This window comes from Amblyomma americanum, chromosome 4, assembly GCF_052857255.1.
Source record: "Amblyomma americanum isolate KBUSLIRL-KWMA chromosome 4, ASM5285725v1, whole genome shotgun sequence".
In the NCBI taxonomy this organism is placed as follows: domain Eukaryota; kingdom Metazoa; phylum Arthropoda; class Arachnida; order Ixodida; family Ixodidae; genus Amblyomma; species Amblyomma americanum.
In genome coordinates, this window is record NC_135500.1 from 206,465,934 (window position 1) to 206,477,288 (window position 11,355).

General features: G+C 46.3%; 1 protein-coding gene across 1 annotated transcript in view; it reads right to left on the bottom strand.

Moving 5' to 3' along the window:
* The window catches only part of LOC144129979 (fatty acyl-CoA reductase 1-like), a 28,430-nt gene extending 17,351 nt beyond the window's left edge, over nt 1-11,079 (bottom strand). The window contains exons 1-6 of the mRNA XM_077664029.1: nt 11,043-11,079; nt 5,958-6,028; nt 4,569-4,685; nt 2,757-2,932; nt 1,915-1,987; nt 1,658-1,767 (exon numbers count right to left, since the gene is read on the bottom strand). Coding sequence (XP_077520155.1) covers nt 1,658-1,767; nt 1,915-1,987; nt 2,757-2,932; nt 4,569-4,685; nt 5,958-6,028; nt 11,043-11,079 — 584 coding nt within the window. The remainder of the gene's footprint in view (nt 1-1,657; nt 1,768-1,914; nt 1,988-2,756; nt 2,933-4,568; nt 4,686-5,957; nt 6,029-11,042) is intronic.
* Between the last annotated feature and the right edge of the window lie 276 nt (nt 11,080-11,355).

Below are 11,355 nucleotides of genomic sequence, written 5' to 3' on the forward strand. Positions count from 1 at the left end.
TTGCCTGCTTTTACACACACACACACACACACGCACACACACACACACACACACACACACACACACACACACACACACACACACACACACACACACACACACACACACACACACACACACACACACACACACGCACGCACGCACGCACGCACGCACGCACACACACACACACACACACACACACACACACACACACACACACACACACACACACACACACACACACACACACACACACACACACACACACACACACACACACACACACACACACACACACACACACACACACACACACACACACACACACACACACACACACACACACACACACACACACACACACACACACACACATGGATGGGCTGTTAAGAGCTGTCAGTCTGATGTTTTTAAATATGTCTCAATGTTGTACCGTCACGAATGCTGAGCAGCTTTGTCTTAAGTATTCCTTGAGAAGAAACCGAACTGTGTGTAAATTAACCGCTGAGCGCTATTCAACTGATATCAAGACAAGATGAGTTCTAGTCAATTTGATCTTAATTTACTGCTAGAAAGCATGCAATCGTTGGCAATAAATGTTTTTCTAGTGTTTTAGCTGTAGCAGGCACAATTCAAAGTGCGCTTAATTTCTAAGCTTCTTATGCGCACATCGTTTATGAAAGATTATGACACTTGCTGTTTTCAGTTTTACATGAATAGCGTCACTTCCAGTTATGCGGTAGAGCAATGCTTGCAAGACATCTGGATGTATTCGTATTTTTTGCGCAACCCATTAATGGAAATGTGGTCAGTTGTAGAAGATTTATTACATTTCAAACTGAATACAACACACATTGGCACCTCCTAAGAAATCGAAGGCAGGTATGCTGATTTAGTAACCTTTTGCCGCAAGTGCACAAATCTACCTCTAAGTTTGTATTGCTAATTACAGGCGCATCGCAGAAACAAAGACCCACCGCAAAGCACTGAGACCGGCATAGCATGTGGCGTGTACACAATGGCTGCAATTTCTTCCTCGTTTTTTTTAAACTATTGCCGCTGGTGGCAATAGAAGTGTCGTCGAGAGGATATTGGCATTTCGTACCACACTGCACACTGTAACGCTGCAACACTGCAACAGCGGAGAGTCGCGCGCAGTGCATGGCGTTTGAGAGTCTCTTCCCTGCACTTAGTTAAATTGCTCGATTGCTCTCTTCCTCTCTTTCCTCCCCTCAAGTTCTCCTCCTCACCCATCTCCCTCTCTGTGCCTGTCACGCCGGACGGCCGACCGATATCGGTGGGTGAGCGACCGTGCGTGACCGCGTGTGACGCACGCCTACCCTACACATCTACCCACACCCCATGACTGGTTACAGCGTGCGGCTACTCCAACATTCACAGCAAAAGGCATCCACAACAGGTTGCTCGTGGCGCTAATGTTAGTGCAGTGGCATAATTGTAAAATCCCGAACGACTGCCGAGAGTTTCGAAGGCTCCGCCGGCAGCAGCCTTTCACGGCATCCGAGTTATTGCATTACTACAAGGGTAAACGTGTCGTGATTTTTTTTTTAAGTAAAGCCAACCAAATAAGTAATATTAAAGAACGCAACACTGTCAGTGCAACGACTTACAAGGTCCAAGCTTAGGCGGGACAAGTATAGCCAGAAATACTCACTGAGACGCTGCGACAACCGTTTCTGTATCCACAAATGGTTGGTATATTACTTCGTGAACTTCTGTCCTCTTTTCACAGTTGCTGTATGCTGTTGACACATGAACAAAAGCCTGGAAGCAAACAAAGCGACCTACTCAAGGTCTGAGGAAGTGCAGAACGCATTGAGATAACGGTACTAAAAACGAGTTATTATGGTGAAAACTTGATAACAACGAAATGAACTGAATAGTTAGATTAAAAAGCGCGCAGTAACTTACACAGAGGTTCGGAATTCGCTTGCAGAGGTCAAGAACATGCCGCGTACCCAGGACGTTTAGCTGGACTGCCACTCTGCAATGCAGCACTGCTACAATTCAGTCCTGCTGAGAATACATTGCGGGTCTCATTCGCCTATTAAGGAAATGCGCTGTTAAGTTGGCAGAACAAACGCAGAATAAAAGACGAGGGCTTATTGAAGCGTTTTGGCAGTTGTCATCGCTTTTTAACCACAGCCACGCGCAAAGTTGATCAAGATGGGGCACGTTCACATTGGAATAGCAGCGGAAATTAGACGACATAGAAAAGGAGAAGTCGGCGAGTCTAGCACTTTGGCACAAACGCACTTGCATCAATATCACACTCTTACCACCATAATCTACTATCTCGTCAAGGCACCACAGGAAGCGATGCCCTTTAACCACCCTCTTCTCGAAGGAACATCAGCGGAATGTTCGCCGCTTTCATCGGCGCAAACGCTCTTCCACTCGGTTTCCTTTTGTCCGCTGACACAGTCACCTGCTCCTCTGTTTTTCCAGTTGGTGTGATGATCGCGCATCCCCTTCTCATGCATGCTCTCAGAGCTTCACTAGAGCGCCGTAATACCGTTCACCGGTGTCCCATGTGCTGGGCGCCCGTAATCAGCAGGTCGCAATCCTGGATCTGCTGCACAAAGTGCCCTTTCCATCGAAACCTCGCCGCTACTGCACAGCTAGTGTCGACAACCTGAGCTTCGAATTCGGCCCCCAGAAGCTGCATTGTTTCTGCCGCTGTGACAGCTGGACATGGGGGGGGGGGGGGGGGGGGGGGGACAAAAAGTCGAAGACGTTTTCGACTCACTCACTTGAGAGGCTCATCGAACTTGATCGTGGCAGCTGAGTGGAAAACAACGGAGACTTCTTCGATCAAGGTAGCCCTGTCGGACATGCTGAGTCCCAGGCTCGGAAGTGTGATGTCTCCGGGCATTGCCCTCACCTTCTCTAGAGCACATGGCTGCTCTTGCTTGAGGCGCTCGAAAACCTAGCAAGAGAAAAATACATTGGGGCGGAATGGTGAAGTCATGAATGCGTTCGACCCAGCGAGATAAATACGCGGCTCACAAAAAATAAGAAGCATATCTGAAAACAGTGGGGCGTAACGTCCCAAAGCGACACGTGGACTATAAAGGACGCCGTAGTGAAGTGCTCCCGTTAAATTGAGACTGCTTATGGCTCCTTAGCGTGCGCTGACATCGCACAACGCACGATTCGACATCATCTGAATGCGGCCGCTGCGGCAGTGATTGAAACCAGGTCCTCCAGCTCAGCAGCCAAGCGCCCTTACCACTGCGCCAGCACGGCGGGCACATATATAAGAGGCTATGCGGGACAAGCACAGAATCATTGTGAAAGAAGTATTTAAACTCTGTAGAAAATGCACTGACACGTAAGCACAAAATGACTTTACCCCCCCCCCCCCCCCCCCCCGCCCCCTATTTGTTTAAGCCGATCGTTATTTCTTTTGTCTTGAATATGTCACCTATTGATAACCTAAACAGATAAAGTGGCGCATTCGGGCATCACCTGCGGCTTGGCCGCTAGAACCCAACCATTACTCCTACAACGGGTGTATGTCAGGGCAAACACACAGCTTGTAATTACTGCAGTCACTGCTGTGAAATAGCATTGACGCGTCACCCATGCAAGCTGAGTTCTGTCAAAACAATCGTACTGATTTATGCTCGACTGTGGCGGTTATGTTGCATGAACGTTGATGCCTTAAAACAGTCGGTAGGAAGCACAGGGTGTACAAGCTGCCCGCAAATGAGTACGGCCTTTTTATTTTTTATTTTTACTGGCTTCCAGACAGTCCGTACTCTGGCAACTAATTGAGACCTACACGAGAGGGACATTTTCTGACAGTGCCGGAAGCCTCGAGCTCGTTATGGACAGCTAAGTATACAGACTTCGTAAATTATTTGAGCCGACTTCAATCCCTTCTTAAAGCAAGAAGAAAGTAAAATATACAAGAAAAGAATTGCGAGGAGATTGCTTTCACGCGCCATTTCGAGCTCGTTTGGAACTGAGTACAAGTATGGACGTCAACTCATAATAAACTTGTTTACTAGCACTGAGCCTTTCCTTTGTTCGTATCTATTGCACACGCGGGTTGATAAACTTTGAGGTAGCCCGGAAACGGGCTTTGTTATCAACTTCTAGGTTGAGAGCAAGAAATTCCGCACTGTCCGCAGATACGCGCAATATTTCACCGTGATCATTGCGCGTCGCCACAAAAGACGTCGGACATTTTCAAGAAAGATAGGAAACCCCATTCATTCACTGCCTGCCGGCTGTGAGGCCACACGTGTAACTTGGCTGATTTTAATTTCGTTCCTCGGTTGTACTGCTAATGTATACTCCACTTCCTATCTCTTCTTCACGTTGGTCTGTGTAAGTAATTATGTGTACATCATACGTCCGCAGGAAATAGGAGAATAAACTTAAGATTGCATCGCAACGAAGGAAGAACACCAGCAGTATTGTTTGGCTAGAACTATTCGTGGAAATTTAACTCTCACTCGCGAGAGTAAATACGCACGTTTAGGCAAACATTCAAAGAAGCCTCGCTGTGTGATAGGTTGCTAAGCCCGATTAAGATAACCTTCAGCGAACCTTACCTGTGAGCTGAGGATTGTTGCCAGCCTCGCCTGTGGCTCCTCTCCGCGCTTGGTGCGTATAAGGAGGTAGACCCGGTTCAGACCGGGACAAGATCGGAGCAGTTTTTCCAGGAGAACCTGAGGCAGGGGCACGGAAAGAAAGGGAAGGAGTGGCATTACCAATATATATATATATATATATATATATATATATATATATATATATATATATATATATATATATATATATATATATATATATATATTTTTTTCAGCGATAGATTAATTAAGTATTATTATCCCACTCTTAATCACAACACAAAAAAAAGGAAACATTCCCCTATGCACCTTGGTTTCGGTGACTGTTGGCTCCCTTCATAAGTTTGGCAAACGAGCCCCGATTTTCATTTAACTTGTCTGCTAATAGCTTAACGAGGGTCTTGATTCTGGCAGTCTTGATGTCATAGGTAGCATAAGAGGGCTCTCGCGCAGTTTCCGCCGTCGCCGTTAGATGCCGTTCCACGTAGCACTCGCGGTAACACAGGACGTGCTACGTCCGCCGCTATGGACGAGGGTGGCGCTGGTGAACACTCTCAAGGTTCACTTACACGCAAAACATAAATACCCACGAAAGCACCAAATTGGACAGCCGTCGCCGAAGCTCAGTTGGTAGAGCACCGGACGCGATATTCGGAGGTCGTGGGTTCGGATCCCACGAAGCTGGCTCCAGACTTAACGCACCTACCAGGTATCAGTGATCACCTTCTACTGGCTATCCGCATAGTACACTGCGTTTCAAAGTGCATAAATAAATTATAAATTACAAACGCGCGAAATATGCCGCTATTCATTACGAATTATGTGCATTTAATGATCGTCTCCTGAAATATCTCGGAAATCGTTCCACCGAAGAAAACTGGGAATTGTTCAGAAAGAGAGTACACCAACTAAAGCATGGGTATATCCCTATAGGCGCATCGTCACCTCTTATTCGCAAACGCCTTGTTACAATTCACACCTCGGGCAATTATCTAGCAGGAAAAACGTTTATACCGCCTCGCGAAGGCTAAACCCTATGACGCGCTGTGGATGGCGTCCAAGTCAGTTTCTGACGCGTCTGTGAAAGTGGTTAAACTTGCACGGAATATATACGCGATAGCCTTTAGGGTTCCGTTCGGCAGTAAACTCAGTTCCATTGTCGTCGGCGGCGGCTGCGGCCTGAGAGAAAAGTCCCCAGAGAAGCAACCCAGGTGACAGGTAGGCCACCTAGGTCACGTGACCTTGTATCTTTATCACAGCCTGCCCACCGTGGCAGGTGGCCGTTAAATTAATGACTGGCCGCTAGATGTCGCTCAGGAAGAGCAACCGGTTCTCAGAAGCCCCGCCCGTGGCTGTGCTTGAAATAGCCACCTGCTGGGCAGTGACGCGTCGTTTACCCGCTCCACCAATGCGCCGGAAGTGGCTTGAGGACTTCCGGCAATCTGTCAGTGCAAAGCAAAGGGTGACAAATGCCACATATCTGGGCGTTAACCCATTAACGATATCGCGTCAAACCCTCGAAGCGGAGCTGAAGTGTACCCATTAGTTTTTTTTTTTTTTCGCCTCCTCGATAGCTTTTGATAAAGGCTGCCATAAATTGTTGCTTCAGTAGTTAGGTCGTCTTTATCTCGATCCTTACAATTATCGATGGGTTAAATGTTTCGTTGTTAACTGTTGGCAGTTAGCAATTTCTTATGGCACTAGCTCACCGCATACTAACGTTCTATTTCATCTGCTCAAAGAAACCGTTACAGAACCACTTATGTCCTTTATTTATATCAATTACTTTCATTTTACTGCACCTTCTGTAATTGATCATTTTGCAGATGGCTGTCTAATCTTTCGAGAGATAAGTGGCGATAACGACATTGACACTGTCCAGTTCGTTCTTATACTGTTCTCGAGCTGGTGCGTACCGAACGTATAAAATGGCATCAAACACTAATGAATGTAAGTTCATGCGCTGTCCCCGCATCTCTTGACACTTCCCTTCATGTTACCCGAATGGCATTCCTCTTGATTCCTTCACAGGATTATCTTCCCCGGACATCTGTCGAGTGAAACCGAGTTCCTGCGATATTGCAGCCATTGAAGGTAGTTATATGTTCTCGCAATGCACTAATTAACTTTGTTTAATCTCGATGATATTGAAGTGCAGGTTGTTACAAGGAATTGCCCATGTACCAACATTCACTGTGTTATATTCGCTGTTTTCATCCTATGCAACTCACTCCGCTCTCTAAGACCTTTGGCCCTGAAGATGCAATAATTAAAGAATTAAACAAATTCTTCAGAAGGAGACTCGTTAGGCAGTTTTCACAGAGTCGTGGAGGAGGAAAGGCAGCAGTTTCCACACAGTCATGCGTTACATACATGATATCGTCGGACAGCCAATAAGACAGCGAAAATCGAACAACTTGCTGCATAAAATGCCCCCTCAATACGCACTTTTTTTACTTATGTGCGGGCTGGGGCGGTATTACGGATCGCTCTCAAAAACAGTCTCAATTTTGAGATTGTGACGTCAAAATGACGACACCGCGAGATGCCGACCGCGGAATCAGCCAATTAGCACCAAGGTTGCGGTGGCTATTAGCAGGGATCCGCCCCGGAACCGTTTATTCGCACAAGGAACCGTAGGCTAATGTTTTCCTGTAACGACGCAATGAATAAAACGAGCAATGTTTTATTTTCCTAAGAAACTCTACTTAAAACTCAACAGCACCAAGCAAAACAAGCAGTGTTATAAGTTTTTCAATTAAATTTGCTGTTCAGTCACTTTTGTTGCCGCGAAAGTGTGCTGTCAACGGTAAAGCGTGAACATGTTAGTCTAAAAATAAACAGAAACGCAATGAAGAAAACAAATATTTTATTTTAGTAATAAACTGTTTTAAAAACTCAACAACATATAAGAAAATTAGAAGCATTTTCAGTTTTGCAATTAAATTTGCTGTTGGGTAACTTCTTTTGCCATGAAGGCGCGCTGGCAGTGGTAGAGCGTGAACATGGCGGCCTGCAAGAAAAAAGCTGATTTAATGGCTAGTTCCCGATTTTTTTTTGCGTGTCGTCTAATATCAAGGTACTTTACGGATGTCTTAAGTGCGCAGAAAAATCTGATTGAATGCAGTGAATGCTACAAACCTGCCGAGATCAACTTACAAGCAGCGCTCGGCTCGAAAATCGACGAATGCAACTTTAGTCTGTGTTCTCGGTCGGCGCCTACTATCGATGACCGAGTGACGTGTGGTTCTGCTTATTTTTCTTTAGAAAATACCAGAAAACCATGGATTATCACACACAAGCAACTGCCGACAGAGGGCAGCAGACAGGTGGAGCTGCTGATAGCTTGCAATCTCGGGGCGGGAAATGAGAGCCGACACGGTCTGCCTCTGTGGCAGCAATCACTCTTCTGCCTCGTAACCAAGTGATGCCGCCAACATCGGTGGTAAGCACTTGATGTTCCGTTGGTATTTTTGTAGCTCCATTCGGCTGATGTTCAGTTCTTGCGGTAGTTTTTTTTTCCCTGTGCAAGATGCAGAAATTGTGATGTTTATGCTCCGCTTAGTTTCTTTAGAGAGAAAGGAAGCACTTGATAACTTTGCTATTGTCGCCAAGGAGAAAACGAGCTTGTTCAATTAACGTTATTTGCTGATCTTGTAGTAGATCCAGGGTCAACCAGGAAAGAAGTAGTTTGCTTGTATGGTTTGTGTAGAGGCTAATTGCAACTGGGCAGAAAGTCAGCAAGTTTGTTCATGTTCGCTGGTACACAGCGCTTGAATTGCATATGATCCAGGGCAGTGAGGTAGGTAGGACAGGGCAGTGATGTATAATATGTTATTGTATTTTGCTCAGCAGGCGGAGTGATGTTGGTATAGCTGGATTTGGTGAGGGCAGTGTTTGAAGGTATTTAAATACATTGCATAGCTTCTAACATGCACTTCCTTTCAGGTCGGAAGAAAACATAGTTTTTTTTTTAAATTATGGTCCATCTTATCTGAGGCACCCTGTATACAGGCTGCTCCAGTTAGAAATGGAACAACCAGTTGAAAATGACTAGGATATTAAATACCGAGACGAAAAATAGGTTGAAAATAGCTGCACTTGTCACACATATTATGCGATAGCATAAGGAGCTTGTCCGGCCATTCGGCATTGTCACAGTCTCGTGTCATGATGGACAAGACGTCATAGCCTTGTGTTATCGCAAACCAAGCTAGGTGTCAGTTATGGGGCATAACTGAGAGCTCATAATTTCTCATAATGGAGCTACCTGTATATTCTTAGAGCTGTAGAGCATTTCCACTAACGGTGTTGCATGATTTGTGATTGTAAACTAACCTCTACTCACACACAATCTCCTTGGTAATGTGTCTGTGATGTTTACACATCTTTGTCTATCAGTGAAGATGTTCTAGTCATTCAGCAGTCATTGTAGCCACTGTACCTTCAAATATTTATTATGCATTGTACAGCGGTATCCTTGCAACCCCTAGCCACATACCATTAAGCTAAAAGCTTAGCTTTAGTATTTACACATCTTCTATGTGCCAAAATGTTTTCTAGTGCTGAATATGCGTTATGTACACTGTACAATGTGGTATTTATTGCACAGGTAGCCTCTGTATGAAAGAAAACAGGCACTTTGAACTCAATTTTTCAAAACATTTTTTTTTCTTAACTGCACTCGTAAATGCCATATGGTAATTGTACACCAAGGTAAACTATGCTTGTATGTACACTGCCTTTTCTGCAAACGAAACACTCGTGTCACATGCTGTGCCTAAAAAAATAAACGTGCTCAGTGAATGTATTATTCACTAAAAAACAGCTTTGGTGTTGCTTTTTGATTCCAACAAGCATCACAAAAATTTCGTGCCTTATTCCAGCACTACACTTTTGGTTCATGCATGTTCGTCACACAGGTAATGACCACAGGCGCTCCACCAAGTTGGAAGGAGATAGCAGAGAAGGGGCAGGTGGGCTGGCATAAGCATTGACAAAAGAGAGAGTTCAAAATGATACTTTTCACAAATTGGGCGAGCTTCTTCAACATCTTTTCCGCCTTCAGGAAGAGACTGTGCAGCACGCTGCTGAGGGTCTGGGAGGTATACTGGCAAACACACTGAAAATGAAGTGGCAGCCGTGGGGGGGGGGGGGGAGGCTTCTGTCCTCACACAGGTTGGCCAAGGGCAAAACCACATCACACAGTTGCTCACACACTTGCAGATGTGTGTTGTGCACTGACACAAGACAATGACAGTAGCAACAGGAACAGTGGCTGATATGACTCTCTACGCCAGCATGGTGAGTCGTCTCTGGACGCTAGATTTTCGATCACAACTGTCGCTGCACCATCCCTAGATACGCCTGCCTCTGGAGACGGGTCGTCCTACAGAGGCCGAAAGTTCAACACCGCATTGCTCTTCTCTGGAGGTAGGTGAGGAGTGTTCCTGTCTCTGCGAGGTAGCCACCATTTAGAGGTGGCCCGTGGTTATCTTGGTCAGTGGCAGTGCCGCCTGCACCCTCTGCTGACATGGGCGCATCCAAACAGGGGTTGTGAAGTGCAGCACGTGCGGTGGTGATGCGCACTGTTCACTCCCACTGGCAGTGGTGCATCCGGTGCCTTTGCAAGAACCGGAAGCAGCTCTTTGGCGCACCAATACAGCCCTCAGCCACAAATTGTGTGAAAGCATGTGGCGTGTTGTACAGGCCTTCTGCTGAGTCGAGTCTGTGATGCCACGCAACTGGTGCAAGCAGCCATGGCTCCAGTGGGTAGACATAGTCTCCTGCATAACAAAGAATGACGCAGTTAAGCATGTCCTTTCTCAATGATCTCAACAGCCTTACAGGACGCTCTGCTATACAGTAGAAGACTCATGCCAAGTAGCCCACATCCAGGCTTTGCTGAATATGACATTCAAGAGCATACAGAGACGCAGGATTGAGATGTATAAGTGAGCACTGCTTTAAGGTCAGTCTTTTACCACTATATTGATATAAATGATGCGCTATGGTTGCTTACAAAACACGAGCGTTGTCAGGTGCATATTGCTTTAGTTTCTTCAACAGGGAAGGCTATGCATTTCAAGAATGTAATATGTGTCCTGTGTTTCTGCTGCAATTATAATTAACAAAAGGGTGGCAGTACACTGTATCATACTGTAACGTGTCAACATTGATGTAACTAGCCAGACTCATTCTTGTAGCTTTAGCAGATCCTAGCAAATACATAGTGCTGGATCGCAATATATGTGACAGAAGTCGCCCGACGGTTGACACGGCTCTTTTACTGCTTATGCAGAAAAAACTCACCGTCGTCCAGCAGGCCTTCCTCCGCCTTGGAATGCCGCCCGACGAACGCGTCGTAGAAGGATGCGGGTCAGCGAGTGTCCACGGCCAGATTGCGCATGTTCGCATCAGAGATCTGAGAAAAAAACACGCACAGCCCGTACTCACTCTGGCTGCCGAGGCCCGCTCTTGTAGCTGAACTCATGCGGTCAAAAACAGTGGCCGAGGTATATCCACTATCACGTTCGCAGCGTAGAACCGCTTGCGGCTCGTTCGCAGCACTGCCCCCAGACTCCTTGATAGTGATGAGTGCCAAATCGACACACCCTACGACGCCGGGGATGCTGCCGCGGCGAAAGTTTAGGCAAAGGAAGCCCTCCTTCGCCGCCGCCTTCTCCTGGGGTCTCCTCGGAAAGCGAACACACCCCTTCTGCGACCCAACGTTGACATTGGTCTCCGCTACCCGCCGCAAACACTTGTT